This window comes from Panthera uncia, assembly GCF_023721935.1.
Source record: "Panthera uncia isolate 11264 chromosome A1 unlocalized genomic scaffold, Puncia_PCG_1.0 HiC_scaffold_17, whole genome shotgun sequence".
Taxonomy (NCBI): Eukaryota; Metazoa; Chordata; class Mammalia; order Carnivora; family Felidae; genus Panthera; species Panthera uncia.
The window spans coordinates 92,433,466-92,450,514 of NW_026057577.1; the positions used below are offsets into that span (position 1 = coordinate 92,433,466).

At 57.4% G+C, this 17,049-nt stretch overlaps 1 protein-coding gene across 2 annotated transcripts in view; it reads right to left on the reverse strand.

Annotated features, from left to right (window-relative positions):
* The window catches only part of FGF18 (fibroblast growth factor 18), a 32,580-nt gene extending 15,531 nt beyond the window's left edge, over nt 1–17,049 (reverse strand). The window contains exons 1-3 of one of the 2 annotated variants that reach the window (XM_049647785.1): nt 16,468–16,708; nt 16,258–16,294; nt 2,784–2,964 (exon numbers count right to left, since the gene is read on the reverse strand). In XM_049647785.1, coding sequence (XP_049503742.1) covers nt 2,784–2,964; nt 16,258–16,294; nt 16,468–16,499 — 250 coding nt within the window. In that variant the 5' untranslated portion in view covers nt 16,500–16,708. Of the gene's footprint in view, nt 1–2,783; nt 2,965–15,420; nt 16,295–16,467 lie in introns of those variants that run through there. The other variant, XM_049647784.1, reaches the window with a different exon arrangement.

Sequence of the window (17,049 nt, forward strand, 5' to 3'; positions counted from 1 at the left end):
CGACTTAAACCTCCAACTTCCTGGCTCCCATTCTTGGCCAGAGCCTGGCCCACCCGCAGGGCCCTCAGGTGCTCTGGGAAAGCTTTAGGGAGTCATGGGGAGACCCTCTTGCAGAGCAGCATGGTGTGGGGGTGTGCTCCCCTCCATGCAGATTTCACCAAAGACTGCTCATGGGGGCAGCAGGCCAAGAGCTCCTGGGCAGGGCACCCAGACTAAGGTGGGCCTGTGCCCTGGGCCCGCCCAGAGTCTAACACCTCTGGACGCCATTGAATCTGAGGCCATGAGTGTCTGTCGGGGTTCCAGACTCCATGTGTTCATGGGGATTCTGTTTATACTTGGTGTCTGCCGCAAGTCCCCGACTGCATTATAATTGCACATAGATGGAAGCCGTGGGCTGCATCATTCTTTCAGCTGCACAGAGTCCCGAGAAGGAGGGAGTAGGCTCTCGGACTGTCTGGGGAGGCCCCCCCCCCCCGCACCGGCCTGGCTGGGGGCTACTGGCTGCCCATCCCCCACAGGCAGGGCAGGCCCCTAACACAGCCCCATCCTCCAGGCTGGCTTGGCCACATAAATCACCCTCCCAATAATATTTGTATTGATTATCTAGATTGGAAGCCTCAATTGGCTCCATTGTCTCACTTCCTCTCCCAGGGCTCACAGATGGGGTCCCTTCGCCTCATCTGCGTTTCTAATGCGACACTTAAATGAAGCAGCCTCCGCAGTCAGCAGAGCCCCACGCTGCCCTGGGTGTCAGGGGGGTGGAGGAGTGATAAACATATTCCTTGAGAGAGAGTGATTAAATCTGGGGTTTGTGGAGCTGGAGAAGCCAAAACGGGCTAGTTCCTGGATACTCAAAGTGCGGTCCCTGCACACCACCTGGGCGCAGGTTAGAAATGCAGCGCTCAGGCCCCACTCCGGACCCACCAAATCAGTATCAGCATTTAACAAGATCCCTGAGTGATTCACAGGCATGTTCATGTTTAAGAAGCACTGCTCTGGTCCAACCCTTGTATTGTACAGATGGGAAACTGAGGCCCAGAGGAGGCGAAGGACTTGCCTGACGTCACACAGCAGGTGAGGTCCCCTAAGTCTCTGGCTGAGGCAGAGGAAGCGAGAGGCAAGTAACTTCTGGAGTGAGGGGGTGGCCATTTCTGGGCTCCTCTCCCTCCCGAGCTCCTACCTCCTGTCTCAGGGCGTGGACAGATGGCTCAGACCAGAGTCTGACCCCCCTCTACTCTTCGAGCCTGGAGGGGCCAGTGAGAGCTCCGGGGACTCCCCAGGAGGGCACCCTCCTCCCGCCCGGCCGGCCAGCTGCCCCTTCCCTGGCAGCAAGAGGACAGCAGATCCCAGGGAAAAGCACCACCTGGGTCTGCCCAGCACAGCGGGGGGCACAGAGAGACAGAGGCCCCTGAGAGGCAGCCAGCAGAGGACCTGAGAGAGGTGGGGCGGAGGGACTGGAGAGCTGTGGTCTGAGGGAGGGAGGCAGGGAGGGCAGAGATGGTGGGGAGGTGGGGGGAAGAGGTGGACAGAAACAAAGAGGGGAAGGGATGAGTACCCAGAAGGATAGGAGAAGGACTCAGAGAGAGGGACCGGTTGAAAGCAGCAGCAGCAGCAGCAAGACTGAGAAAGGAAGAAGGGGAAAGAGGGAGGGAGGGAGGGGAACGGAGGCAGTAAAGAGTGATGGCACAGGGAGAAGGGAGGCAGCTGGCCTGGAGACGGGGAGCCCAGCCCGGCCCAGCCCTGCCCGGCCTGGCTGGCCCCAGCCCCCAGTGACGGTGCAGCTGCCGCACTTGGGCCCTACCATGAGGTCAGTCCTGCCCTGGGGCGGAGGGAAAATAAATGGTGTCCAAGATAAAAGGTCCAAGAAATTATTTGTCTTGTTGTCACGTCTTGACTGCAATGGGCAGGGGCCGGCGGGCAGGCGGGGCATCATCCCAGAAAAGCCTAGGCTGGCAGTCCCACAGTGCATACACAGGACCCCGGTCCCAGCCCCACGCCTTGGCCACCCACAGCCCCGGCTCCCCTGCCCAAGGCCGGGGCCCGGGACACCTCCCACCCAAATCCTGGCCTAAGAAGGCAAGAACCCATGGGGCAAGGTCAGTATTTGCTCAGTGCCTCTCCCAAGATCCACTCCAAGCTCTAGGAAATTGGAGTCCTGTTTCTCTTACTCCTGAGGGTCTTTGTGGGCAGGGGGCCTGGGGAGGGAAGGGGGTCAGGGTGTCTCATTCCTCCCAGCCCCCTGCAGAGGCAGCATGAGGTGAGTGATGGTTCCCAAACATCTCAGAGGAGGGCTGGACAGTTCCGGGGTCAAGGGCAGGTCAAAGGGACCATAGCCCAAGGTGCTAAGAGCGAGCGCTCCCATTCCTCACAGGTGTTCAAGCTCAAGCTCGCAGAACACACACCCATTTGCACACAGGAGCACCCACCCTCACCCCAGGCCGATTTCCAGCACCACCGGCAGCACCCAAATAACATTCCCTAGAGACTCCCCGCTCTCCGAGCACCTGAACCTGGGGCTGGTGAAGCAAGGCCATGGGGAGCAGCTACCCACGACCACTGGCATTTGCCGGCAAAAGCACTTTTGATTCACAGCTTCAGTTAGTGCCCCACAAAGGCTCTCGGGGGATACACCACTTACTGCAGCTCCATTTTACAGATGAGGAACCTGAAGGCCGGAAAGGCTCGGTGCCAGGTGCAAGATACACAGCCGGGACGCGGCAGAGCTGGGATCTGAACCTGAGGTCTCAGAGGGGCCCAGTTAGGGGGGCGGGGCCGGCACCTACCATACTTGTCCCCGTCCTCGCCGCGGGCACTGATCCTGCGGCCCAGGACCTGGATGTGCTTCCCGCTGGTCCGGCTGTAGAGCTGGTACAGCCGCAGCTGCTTACGGCTCACATCGTCCCGAGCCCGCGTCTGGTTCTCCACGTGGATGCGGAAGTCCACGTTCTCCTCGGCCGCCAGCACCTGGGCAGGGAAAGGGGCATCAGTGATCTACCTGGGAGGTCCTAGGTCCCCTGCAGATAGGAGCTGCGTTCACAGCAAAGAGCCAGAGCCCCCGTGTGCCGGCTCTGTATGAGGCCTTGGCCCAGACTCATACCTGCCCTGTTACCAGCCCTGTTTCACAGATGAGGCAACCAAGTCTCGGAGAGGTGAGGCAAGTTGACCAAGGGGGCCCAGCCAGGAAGTGGCGAAGCTAAGAATCAGGCCTAGGTCTACGGGACAACAACACTTGCCATCTTTCCACCACAGCACCAAGTTAAAGGAAGCAGCACGGAGCATTTGACCTTGGCCACACCGACTCCTTCCCAGTAAAACGGCAGAGCGGAGCCCCGACCCCGACCACATTCCAGGGTGGCCATGAGGATAAAGCGAGCAGGTGGGGAGTAAAATACCAACATGGACATGGAGATGGGAGAAGCGTGGGGGGCATATCACTGTCGTTTGGGTGCACGGCAGGGAAGGACAGAGGCTGCCAAGTCACCCTGGGAAGGAATGGGCTAAAATCCACTGTCACTCGTCCCCAGGAGCCGGGGACTCTCCTCTCCATGTCCAGAGAGTCCTCATGCTCACCCACACTCACCCAGCATCTGCCCACACCGCTGGCCGCTCTTGGAGAAGACTTCATTTTGCACCTCCCACCAAAAGTCCCCACATCCCCAGAGGTTTAGTTCATGTCTGACCACATCCTCCAGGAAGCGGCCTCTGGCTATGCTGACATAATAACTCTCCAGTCTCACTTCCTGAACATGGCTTCTCACCTGGACAGCTTGCAGCCACCTCCTCGCCAGTCTCCTGTTCCCATTCTTGCCCCCTGGTAGTCTGTCTTCCACCAAACCCAGTCACTTAGTATAATCCTCCCTCTTCACACTCTCCAGAACTTCCATCACATCTCGACAAAGGTCCCCACCACGGCCTCAAGGTCCTTCATGATGAGCCCCCCCCCCCCCCCGCCTTCATCTTTTACCACTCCCTCACCACCAGTTACACTGGCTGCCTTATTACGTTGCTGAGGATTCCAAACACAAAACATACCTGCCTCGGAGCCTTTGCACGTGCTTTTTCCTTGGTTTCAATATTCTTTCCCAGATTTATACATTCTGGCCCCTTTACTTCATTAGGGTCTCTGCTCAGTGTCACATCCTGAGACAGGCCTTCTTTGACTGTTTCTCTGAAGCAGCCCCCACTCCTCTGTCACTCTCCATCTCTCTGTCATGCTTTGTTTTTTCTTTCTAACACTGACCAACCTGACATGACTTCTATTTATCTGGTTTTTGTCTGGCTCCCCCTGACTAGGCTGACAGCACCATGAAAGCTGGGGCTGTCTCTTTCTTGCTTGTTGCTATATCCCCAGCACGTAGCACGGTAGAAACTCAAATATTTATTGAATGCATGGATGAATAAACAAATGAACGTTGAAAAGATGTGGAGCTCTGGAATTCCATTTAGTATTAAATTAGGTTTTCCTATGCTTTCCTTTCCTAAATGTACATCTGCCCCATTCCATCTGAACTGAATTATTCTTGAAGCCCGGACAGCGTTCTCGGTTTGTTCGTGTGCCCATGAGGTCTGACATGATGTTAGGCATGCAGGACCCCATTCCCATGACAGTATGGCCCCACTCAGCCCAGGGCAGGGCTCCAGGGACCAGGGCTGCCCAAGCAACTGTCTCACCTCTCAACTGTGAGCTCCCAAGGGCAGTAACTGTGTTTTCCTCATCGCACACCCCGTGCCCGGCCCAGGGTCTCTGTCCCCAAGCTGACTTACACATGTCCTCCAACGCTGGCCTGGGCCCCACAAGCAATTCAGCAGGACCACAGTATTTAACCTTCACTATCATCCTCGGGGTGGAAGTATCATCCCACATTACAGGTGAGGAAACTGAGGCCCCAAAGCTAAACTGACAAGGTCACAGTACAGGCAACGGCAGAGTAAGCCCCAGTTATGGCCCCAAAGCCCTTCGTTCAGCCCCACTTGGCTGGGCCCCACTTGCCCCTCTGGCACGATCGGGAGGAGGTCCCAGATTCGAAACCCAGGGGTGCGCCACTCACTAGCTAAGAGACCCCAGGCAAGTCACTAACCCCTCTGTACCTCAGTTTCCTCACGTAGAAAACGAGAGGGATGACAGTGGCACCCATGTCACGGGCTGCCCTGCAGATGAAACACGGAAGTCTTAGAACAGGGCCTGGCACAGAGTACGCACTCAGTAGGCGTGAGTGAGGGAACCCAAGGGGCATTAAGAGGCTCACCGTGAAGCCTCTCCAGAAACACCCTCATATCACACTCCTCGTCCGTACACGCAGGGCACTTCTCCTCGCAAACCATGCTTTGGGAAGATGCTATTGCTTCCGGTCCTTCCAGACACCCCTGCAGCATGGGGATGCTTACCACCTCCATTTAACAGATGTAGAAACTGCGGCTTCGAGCCACACGGCCAGTGGTGCAAGGCCCACCAAGGGTGCACGCCCTTTACTTCCTCTATTCTCCGTGGCCAGCCCCTGTCACCATTCACAGCCAGGCTCTGATGCCTGGGACCCACCCCCTTCCATATCCTGATGCTCAGGGAGGGAAGAGCTCCATCAGCCCCTGAGGTTCACACCTGGTGGGCACATGTCCTGAAGAGCCCCCACCCATGGCCCTCGACCTTCCTGGTATGACTTCCTGAGGTAGCCCGGCCCTGTCCCCTCCCCCAAGGGCAGGCCTCCAGCCTCCTTCCCTGTCCTCCAACTCTCCTCCTGCTCACAGGAGACCTTATCGACCAGAGGTCAAACCAATCTCCTTACCCTGGGTCCCCAAGGGGAGCTGCCCTGCCCCAGAAGCCAGCCTCCCATTAACGATTTTCTCCCTGGCCCACTGGACAGAGGCAGTGTGGGTGACCCAGGGTCAGCAGGGGCTATCCGGTGGCCCTTCTCCAGGATGTGGGGGGAACAATCCATCTTGCCCAGCTTCCACCATTTAAGCCACATTCTGTGGTCACATTCTTCCCAAGGGAGGTAGCAGGGGTGGGCCTCTGATACATACACAGAGTCCATCCTTCTGAAAAGGCAGCGACGCCCCTGGGCTTCCTGGGCAAGACCTCTGGGGAGCCCCAGGCCTTTGCACAGGTCAGGCCCTCTGCCCAGGGCACCCTGCCCCCTCTGCCCAGCCGACACCTGCCCTCAGGTGCCTCCTCTGGAAGCCTTTTCTGCTCCCCATCCTCCAGCTGGGTTAGGGCCTCTGGGCACTACAGTAATGGCTTAGTGTCCCCAGAGTTTAGCCTGTCCAGCTCATCTGGGGATCTCCAGCTCTGGCCCCAGGAGGGTGCCCGGCCGATGTGTGCTAAATGACTGTGGTGAGGATGAGGGAAACCTAGAGGCCAAAATCAGCCCCACCACTTACTACCCAGACAAGCAGAATGCCCAACAGAGCGGTGGCAAGGGGCGTCTGCAAAGCTATCAGCTGCTAGGCTTTCCTAGGCACTTCCTTCCAGGCACTGTGCTCCGAAGCCCTCTGTGGTACCTCCTATAATTCTCTCAGCCACTCTGGGAGGTGGGCACCAGGTAGAGCTCGCTTCGCAAAGGTCACTGGACCTCTGAGGCATCTCTCCAGGGCCACGGAGCCAGAACGTGGACAAGCAGGGCTCCTGCGTCTGCCTCGGGACCAATCTCTCTCTCCTCCTCTCCTGCTCATGGGGTAGCAGGCCACTTGGCCCCGGTGCCTAAGAGGGGGCCTGCCTTCCAGGCCTTTCCTAGAATAGTCAGAGTGGCTGTCTGCTGGCTAACGCCCCTCCAGGTACACAGTTGTCTGGGCTGTTGAAGAGCTGCAGGGTGAACAAAACCAGACTGGCACAGCTCTCACAAGGTGAGCAGGGCTGGCACAGACAAGATGTGTCCTTAGGCACAGGAAGGCACCTTCTGTCACTCTGCCTTCCCCCCACCCCAAATTACCTTTTGGGTCGAAGTAGCTTTTCCCACAGCAGGATGGCATATAGAGGGGTCCCCATGCAGCCCAAGACTCCCAATTACCACCCCCCTGCCAGCCCCTTCCCTGCCCTGAGAGCTGGGGCTCCAGTGGAAATATTCACTCCCCCATCCAGGAGTTGCACAGAGGCAACAACGGGCTGACAGGTTCACATCTCCCCGCACCGGGGTCCACCAAGGTCCCAGGCCCGGCACAGACAAGGTGTCTGGTGGGACAGAGCCCCTCGCCTTCGGCCTGGCCTGCAGTGGAGCCCAGCTCTCTAACGCACAAGGCGAGTTCGGTTCCTACCCCACACTCTGCCTGGCTCCCCACCGCCCACAGCACCCACTCAGGGGCCTTTATAGTCTAGCCTCTCCTACCTTCTGACCCTCCTCTCTCAGGCACCTGGGGTGAACCTTCCATGGGGTGATCTCAGTGCCAGCTTCCAGACATCAACCCAGGTCCCCTCCTTCTGGCGCATCTGTCAGCCACGACTCCTCCCTCTGGCTGAAGATCTCGGCCTCACGGACCCACTCATGCTCTGAAGACACGTGTGGGGGCTTCCTATATCTCCCCACCTTCCACAGACATGGTCACACATCACTTATGTACACACACAGCACAAGTGAGCACACACCACATGTAGTCAACAACAAAATGACTTGCACTAACTGACGTCTGGGGTCACCTGGCTGCACCCTGAATCACCACTCGGTTTGGTATCTTTTTTTTTTTTTTTAAGTTTATTTTTTTGGCGGGGGAAGGGGCAAAGAGAAAGGGAGAGAGAGAGAATCCCAAGCAGGCTCCTCACCGCAGAGCCTGACGCAGGGCTTTAACTTACAAACTGTGAGTCATGACCTGAACTGCGACCAAGAGTCAGACGCTTAACTGACCGAGCCATCCAGGCGCCCCAGTTTGATTTCTTTAACCCCTCAGTTTTCTCACTAGCAGAAGGGGGACTGTTTGTAATATCTATCTCAGGAGCGCCTGGGTGGCTCAGTTGGTTGAATGTCCAACTTCAGCTCAGGTCATGGTCTCCCAGTTCCTGGGTTCAAGCCCCGCATCGGGCTCACCGCTGTCAGCACAGAGCCTGTTTCAGATCCTCTGCCCTCCTCACTCTCTCGCTCTCTCTGCCACTCCCCTGCTTCGTGCATGCTCTTTCTCTCTCTCAAAAATAAACATTAAAAAAAATCTATCTCAGAGAAAAAGACAACACAGCCACAACTTTTTTCTTTTTCTTTTTTCTTGTGTTTTGTTTTCTGAACAGCCACGCCATGACTTACTGAGCGCTTCCCTCTGTGCTAAGAATCACTTTAGGTAAACTATCTTATGGGATTCCCAGGGCGGGCCTATGAGTTCTATAATTATCGTACCCACTTTACAGATGAGGGAACTGAGGCTTAGAGAGGTTACATCGCTTGTCCAAAGACACTCACTACTGAGAAAAGGAATCCAGATTCAAATCCATCTCAGTCTAGAGCTCAAGCTCTCCACCCCTTCACTCTTGCCTGCTTTCACTCTCTCCTCTCTCCACCCCCGCCTCTACCTCTATTCAGGATGGCAACTGGTTCTGGCCACAAGCCATGGCTGGGGCAGGGATTGGAGCAGGGATTAAACATGAAAGGGCTCAAGGCCTTGAGCTCACTCCCCCTACTCAAGAGGAGGATGGGGTCACACTGCCCCCTCCCGCCCAGGTCCCCATCCTTGAGGCCTCATACAATCCATGCCCCTGTCTCCAGGCAGCCTGCCCAGAAAGGGAGGGTCTCCCCGTCCCAGGAGGGGCAGCCCACAGACTTCCGGCCACATTCCACCACCGCCTGCCTCCTCCTCCAGCAGCAATGTTGCCAGCCCTGCTGAGGGCGTTCAGAGTTTCTCCAAAGTCTCAATTCCCCCCTCCAGGAGTGGTCCCGGGTAAAGTCAGCCCTGCTCTCCATCCCAAAATGCAGCTCCCCACAAACTCTTCCTAGAGAGCGGGCCTGGACTCAGGCCCAGGAGTGGCTGCCAGCCCCAGTGCTCTGTGGCTTCTTATTATTTGTGAGGCAGAAACTAACACTGGCTCCCACTTGCTAGGTACTTGCTTTGTGCCGGGGCCTGAGCTAAGCACTTTGCAAGCAAGGTCTCCTTCCTCCTCACACAATCTGGGCTGGTCAGAACGATTCCCGTCCCTGTGACAAAGGGAGACACAGAGAGGCCAAGGGACTCATCCACGTTGTACACAAAACGACAGAGCCAAGATCTGAACCCATCTCTGGCTCCAGAGCCCAAGGATTTTCCCCAGCTGGCATCTGTAGGCGGAAAAGGGAGGAGGAAGGTGGAGCCCACCTCTGGATCTCAGTTTGGCTCAGGTTCACGCTCCCACCACCCCTTTCAGCCCCAGGCTTTCCCCCTCTATCCCGTCACAGTCCCTACACCCAACCCAGCCGGAACGGTGATGTTGGTGATGTTGTAAAGGGCCCTTCCCCACCCCCAGCCTGTCCATTAAGCTCCCAGGGCTACCAAGGTATTGATTGGCAGGGCTGAGCCATCAGCATGGGAGGGAGGTGCTGCCACCCAAGGTGGCTGACTAGAAGCCCCTCTCCCCACACATCAGCCTTCTCCATACAGATCGTCAATACGAGTACCTCTGGTGGTCAACCCTGGAGCCAGCTTGGGGAAGGAGGCAGGACCCCTAAAGACCCACATTCCCTTCTTTTATTTATTTTCCCCTCTCCTCCAAACCCTGTTTCACTTCCCTGTCCCTTAAAGCATGTGGGGGGTGGGGGAAGAGTGGTCATGCATGCCGACCAGAAACAAGCCCTTTATTCTGGCATTCAATGCCTACCATGGCCTTTTACATCACCCTTCTTCCTAAACTTGGTGCTGCAACAGGCTTAGAGTCCCCTGAGCATATCAGGCTGTTCCCTGTTTCCATCTAGAGATATTCCATGTGCCTGCAATGGCTTTTACACACACACACACACACACACACACACACACACACACACACACACAACCACACACTCATTCACTCACTCACACATGTACACACAGGTTCACAGCATCTTCATCTGCCTTATTCTTAATCTAAGATTCAAACAGGGCATCTTCTCTGGCCAGATCCTCTTGCCCCCAGTCTGGTTTCATGGCCCTTCACCAGGGTACCCATGGCACCCTGGAGCCCATGTCCCCCTGCAGCCCATGTCCCCCTGCACAGACCCCTCTGATTTCTCTCAAGTCCCCAAGGGCTGGGATAGGTCCTGAGTCTCCTTGCCCCATGCCTGGTGCCAGAAGGGACCTGCCCTAGAGAAGCTATGGCCCCTCTACTCACTTACTCAACATTCATCCCGCAAGCCAGGTCTGTGCGATGTGCCGTAGGGCCCTCGGGATGGGTCCAGCCTCCCTTGACTTCCAGGAACAGGCCTCTAGATGCACCAACGTCAAATGCCCAGCTGCAGCGTGTATTACTTAACATTTACAGTGATCCAGGTGCTGTGCCCCCGGGTGATCACAATTCACCCTCGCAGCAACCCCAAGAGGGAGGTTCTACCCTGACACCCACAACAAAGATGAGCCACCGTGAGGCCGAGCAATATGCTCAATCTGAGACTACCAAGGGGCCAAGGCGGGGTGTGATCTGGTGGGCCAGACCCAGAGCCTGAGCTCCTATGCATCCCTGTGAGCCTCACGGAGAACACACTGGGGCCTGTGACAGTGACAAAGTGCAAAGAGGTTCCAAGGCAGAGGCGGAATGGGGATGAGGGAGGTAAATAAAGCTGCCCAAAGCATCAGCCCAAAGTCTCTTCACAGGGAACACTTTGAGGAAAAAACTGAAGCCTTGGATGCCTTCTTGGCATTCTCTCTAAAACCCAGTCCAAGGCCACCCAGGCAGCGGATGTCCCATAAATGTTTGCTGATCGCTACTGAGGCACAGCACCATAACTGAGTACCTACTGCATACTTGGCCCAAGACATGATTCCAATTACACCTTTGGGGAGTGGTATTATCATCCCTATATCTCGTGTGATGAGGAGGCAGAGACTCAGAGAGGTTAAGGATCTTGCCCAAGGCCACACAGCCTGGGAGTGGTGCAATGAGGATTAAATGCAGGCCTAAGTCCAAAGCCTGTGCTCTCAACTTGAACAAGAGGAGCCCGGAAGTCACCGACGCAAGGAGTATGTCCCTCCTAGCCTTGCCCAGCACCCTGCAGCACGGTACCCACCTAACGCACACACAGAGCATGTAACTGATTTAACGAGTACCGTTACACATTATTGAGTGCCAGCTAGCTACTCTGTGTGCATTAGCCCATTTAGTCCCCACAATAACCCTTAAGAACTAGGTATCTCTCACTGCCCCCGCTTTACAGATGGGGAAAACCGAGGTGCAAATTGTTTAAGGTTAAGAAATTTGCCCAGCAGCGCACGATTCAAACCGAGGTCTCTCCTGTGCCAAAGCCCATGTGTTCAAACTCCACGGAAGTCATCTAGCTCATGTCACTGATACCCAGGTGGGTAAACTGAGGCCCAGGGAGGGAGGCCATTCAGTGAGCCAGTGACAAATCCAGGACTGATCCCAGGGGTCCTGAGACTGTTTCTGCTCTGTGGCCCACAGGAGGCTTGTCCTTGGCCCCATCTTCGGCACCGGAGCATTTTAAATGGCCCATGGGCGTGACGCCATTTAGATGTCAGAGCAATGAACAAACACCTCCCAGCCCCTACCAGCAAGCCTGATTAAAGCCTGAGGGGCCCGCTGACCCACCAACGTTTCAGAACAAGTCCCCAGACTCAGGCCCAAAGTGGAGACAACAGGCCTCTGCCCTTTCTGAGGCCCGGTGGCCATCGCCCAGCCCAGGCCACCCTGATAAGGCCCTTAGCACTACCGCTGTATCCCTGGCATACAGGGTCCCTGTATCCCTGGCAGTGTTCTGCCAGTCTGCGAGTGGGGGCAACTGGACACGGTAAGAAAATGCGGAGCACACAGAGGTGAACCAGAAAGTCCCCGCCCTCAGAAAGGAAACAATCCACATCTCCCCTCTCCTGGCCACCAGGAGGAGACAGTGCCCTGGGGAAGGGGAGCTTACCACCCTGACAGGGGCGTGGGGGCCAGGGAGCCCTCCCCAAACAAGAGGCACTGGGGCTAGAGCCCTGGACAGAGGACCAGGCTCCGCACTGGCCCCTGCTCTCACCCTGCTCTCACTGCTTTGTTGGTTGTTTTCTTCCCATTCTACACATCCCAAAGCTGAGACCTGAGAGGTTAAGAAACTTGCCAAGGTCATACAGCAAAGGTAAGGCAGTGCGGCAACAGGGAGCCAGGCTAGCGGACTCCAGAGCCCTTAGGCTGCCGTTTAATAAGCCTGGGGCCCAGAGCCAGGTGACCCAGAGTCGAAGCCAGCACTGCCTCTGTCCTGCTCAGTGGACAGAGGCAGGTTATTTCATGCTTCTGGGCCACACTTCCTTGTCTGTAGAATTCCCTAGTGCCAGGCTGGTTGTGAGGCTTAACCTCCGTGATGTGAGAAAGTGCCTGCCTGTCACATAGCGACCCTTTCAGTCCAGAACATTCCAGGAAAATCAAGGTCTGCAGACTCTGAGTCAGATGCCTCCCATCGGAGACACCTACCCGGGCTCTGACCATCTGGTACAACGTAGACCCATCAGGAGAATCCCAGGGGAATCTCTCACTGAGGAACCCTAGCATCCCTCTTGGAACTCTCCTTTCCCACCAGTATTCTTTCTGAATAATTTTGGTATTCTTTCTGAAAAAGTCTGTCTGGTGTCGGGGAAACCAAGAGCCTTAGAGTTTTCCTGGGCTGGATATGCCAGCCTCCCTGCACTTCTCAGGAGGCAGGATTAAAGGAACTCAGGTTTATCTGGCACTCTCCCCTCTAGCCTGGGTGCATCTTGAGGCCAGAAACTGACTCGGGTTGTTCCCAGGGCTGGCAAGAAGGAGGTTTCCAGCAAGTGTTTGTTGAATGAATACCTGACCGGATGGACAGAGGGATGATGTTGCTGCCTTAAGAAATCAAATGTGCTACCCAATAGGATAGCTTCCCATCATCCTCATGTCCCAAAGGACTCTGTCTCTGGCTTTCCTATTGTAGCCAACTAGAAGAAAGGTTCAAATCCTCACTGAGGAAGCCAGGTGTGGGGGGTGGTCAGGCCAAGAGGGGGCGTGGAAGGAAACTTCAAAACTTGAACACATCATGCGGTGAGGGAGGAAGTGGAGCTCTGGGAGTGACAAGGGCTGGATGGCAGAAACCCCCCTTCCCAGGCTCGCCTCAAGCCTGGCCTGTCTGGGGAAGGCCAGGACCTAGCCGAGCCTGGCGGTAGGAACAATGTCAGGCAGGTGCCGGCCAAGCTGCGTGAAAAGCCCAGCCCGGTGTCATTGTCAGAGCTCAGCCAAGTGCAGAAAAGCAATTTACTGGTCACGCCGCCTGCTCCCCTCGGAAATTTTTAAAATTCTTCCGATTTGAGCTATCCGTGGTGTCCCAAGTTGTATGGAGAAGGGATTTTATTAAATTCCCAGCTTCCCGCTTCCTGGGGTGGTCAGCAGGGGGGAGGGGGCAGGGCGGGGCTCACCACATGGTTGGTTGGGGGGGGAGCGAGGGGGAGGGCAGTGTCTGGCATTGACTGTGTTCTCTCGAAAATGTGGCTAGAGATGGGGGCTGATGACTGATGGCTGGGGAGAAGGGAGGAGCCCAGAAACTCTAACTGCTAAGACTGGAGCAGTCCCCCAAAACATAGAGGTGGGGGAAGGGAAGGGCATAGGTGTGTCCATTTCCCAGCAGAACAACATACCCTCCTGGGTAGGTGAGAATTTCCAAACCCTTCTCCACACTTAGCATGTATCACTTCAGCCTCGAAGCCACCCTTCTCCCAAATGATGAAGCTAACACTCACAGGGGTCTACAAAGGAGGAAGGAGGAAGCTGGAACTCAGGTCCAGTCTGACAGATTGTAAAGCCCTGAGCCCTTCCCACCATGCAGGAAGGCCTCCCCTGGCCCCAAGGGAGCTCTCATCACCCCTGCTAAGTGCACCCCGCCAGCGAAGTAGCTGCTCTCCCAACACCGCCTCGGCAGGCAGCGGACCTCAGCTCCCAGCAACTACCACTCCCACCCCTCATCTCTACCTCTCACAGCCACTCCACCTTTGTCCCTAAAGCATGAGTGGGGACATAAGCCTGCCGTTTCTTTATTGTTTAGGAATCATAGGTGCTTTTGAAAATCCGTGGAGAGCTGAGAGTCCTCTCGAAGATGTGAGCGCATCTGAGCACCATTTTGGTGCAACGTTTCAGGGGCCTGCCTCCTCCATAATCCCGTCCTTAGATACTCTCTGGGTGCATGGACCATGGGTTAACTACATCAGCCTGATGGCAGTTCGGATGGGGAAAGGCTGCCAAGAAAGGAAGAGGGAAGACAGCGAGGAGAGGAGGCGCCATCACCTGCTTGAAGCCCTAACCCAGGTGTCCCACCCAGCTCTTTCCTAAGAAGCTAGCTCTAGCTCTGGCCAGGAGGTGGAGGTGGGATGCAGAGTCCAGGTTCCCTCCCTCACACTTCCCCAGAGAATACAAAGACCATACTGCAAACCCTCCTGGGCCCTGCTTTAAGGACCAAGGGGCAGCCAGCACCAGGAGGGCCACCAAGTCCACAGCCATTCCCTGCCTGCAATGCCCATTTCATCACGGCCCCATCCCCAGGTGCAGCACTTAGGGAAAAGAGCTCCCATCCAGGTAAGACAAACAGATCCCCTGGAGTGACCCTGGGACCTGCCCTCTGCTTGGAGACTCAGCTGTAAACCAGGCAGGCCATGCCTGGCACTGGCTCTCTGACACCAGCCATTCCCACCCCTGCCCCCACCATCATAGGGTCACATCTGCTTTGGCAAACAGCCAGTTTTAAGTTACTGACTCCAGTTATATTGATTCAAGGAGTCACTGGGGACCCCGGCCTGACTAACAGGAGGAGAGAACCCATCAGTCTGTCTGTCCGTCCACCCATCCATCCATCCATCCTTATAGCCCCCCGCCCCAATTAGCTGCCCCAAGCCCAGTGTCCATCCTGACGCTGAGTCCTCTCCCAGGAGTGGAAGGCGAGGTAAGCAGACCCGCCACCACACCAAACACTGAGAGAGGCTGCTGAGTCTCAGTAGCACTCAACACTCACAACACTCCTTATGCCGTAAAGCTGGGAGAGCCACAATTTTCCCTGCTCGAGGGTCTTTTGGGGCACCTCTGGAACCCCAAAAGCTAAAACCTGAGCATCTTCTCTAACCCTGCAGACACCTGCCTTCAACCCAGGGGGTAAGGGGCAGATAATCTCTTCTGGCCCCTATCCAGCTCCTCCTAGGACCCCTCCCTTGCAGCTCTAAGTGGGTGGGGGGCTAGGGCAGCTGGCACTTCCTATTCCCTTTCCCTTTGCCGCCCCCCCCCCCCAACCATGCTGAGGCAGCCCTGGTCTGGTTCTAATCGGGGCTGAAGTCGCTCCCTCCTTCCCTCTTCTCTTTCTCTGCCCCCCCCCCCACGCTTTTCCTTCATTTCCACGGCTTTGGAAGCCAGCGCGTTCCAACTGTCTGCGTGCCAAGACCTTCCCGAGTCTGAAAGCTGCTGAAGTAACAGATCAGATTTTAGCAAGTGCTTTCCAGGCTGAGCGCCAAGCCCTCTTCTGATTCACAGGGAGCGAGCAAGCGAGCGGGGAGCAAGGCGGGGAACAAGCCGAGGGCCACACCACCTTGGGCAAGGGTGTGCAGAACGTGGCCAATTCCGTAGCGGCTTCAAGGGCAATGGCCCCTCAGCCCAATCGCCCGTCTCTACTACCTCTCACCGAGTCTCCTAGCGCTCGCTCGCGTGCTCTCTCTCTCTCTCTCCCTCTCTCTCTCTCCTGCAAACGCCTTTGAAACCACAGAGTAATTTACAACTGAAGCTTTCTCCCTGGACTCAAAATCCATTCGGCTGAAAGGAGCTTTTTTGTTTGGAAGAGCGAGCGGAGATATTAAGGACGGTTGGCAGAAAAAATGCCCAGGTCCCAACTCCTCGCCGATTGTGGGCAGGGGCCTTGGAGCAGGGCACATTGCAGCGGGTGAGTCCGCTGGTTCCGGGGATCTCTTCCCAGCCGAGGCCGACAGGGGCCGCGCCAGTCTGAGCCCTGCAGCACAGCCCCTTGCCCTTGGCTGGTCCCCCGCCGGCGCAGGGCGCGCGCGGAGCCGCCCTTTGGCGCCCTGGGAACAGGTGCACTGGGCTCGGCGCCCAGTAGGGGTGGGGCACAAGGAGGGGGCGCGGCCCGGGGAAGGGGGGTCGACCTGTACCGAGAGGCAGGGGCAGGGGGAGGTCAGAGTCAGGATCCCACATACCTGTACCTGGAAGCACAGCAGCAGGAAGTGTAAACACCTGCGGGAGAGAGATGGAGAGGTGGTCAGTGGGACTTGAGGGAGGGGGGCGCGCGGACAGACAGACCGATACGCAGTCGGAAAGTCAGACGAACGGCCGGGCGGGCAGACAGAGTCACAGGCACACGGACAGACGGCAAGGCAGGGTAGGCAGCCCCGCGCGCGGGCGCTTACAGGCAAGTGCAGGCGGAGGGCGCTGAATACATCGCTGGGCGGGGGGGAGGCGGCGGCTCCTAGCCCAGCCTGCACATGTCCGCTCCGCGCGGCCGGGACCGGGCGCCTCCGCCGCCGCCGCCGCCGCCGCCGCCGCTGCTGCTGCTCCCTCCTCGCCGGCTGCTGCTGCTGCAGACTCTGCTGCTCCGGGGCGCTCCGCGGCGCGCCCTGCGGCATCAGCGCCCCGCGCGGCTCCTCCCGAGCGCTGCGCCCTCCGGGCTGGCGCGGGGGCTACGGGGTGGCCGCCGCTGTGCAAGAGGCGCCCGGCTGGTGCGGGGAAGCTTGCTCACTGCTGACCGTCCGTCTGTCCGGGCGTCTGCGGGAGGCTGGCTGCTCGGTTCACTCCGGGGGCAGCATGCGCGGCGGGGCTGGAAGCTGGGGCGCGCTCTCCGGCCGGGGCGCGGGGCGGTGCGGGGCCAGAGGTCAGCGCTCCAGGGCCGGGGCGCGCGGCTGCAGCAGGAACGCGTCACGGCCGCACCGTCTGGGCGCCCGCCGGCTCATGTCTCCTCCTCCGCGTCTCTCCGGCCGTGCGCATCGCCGCCT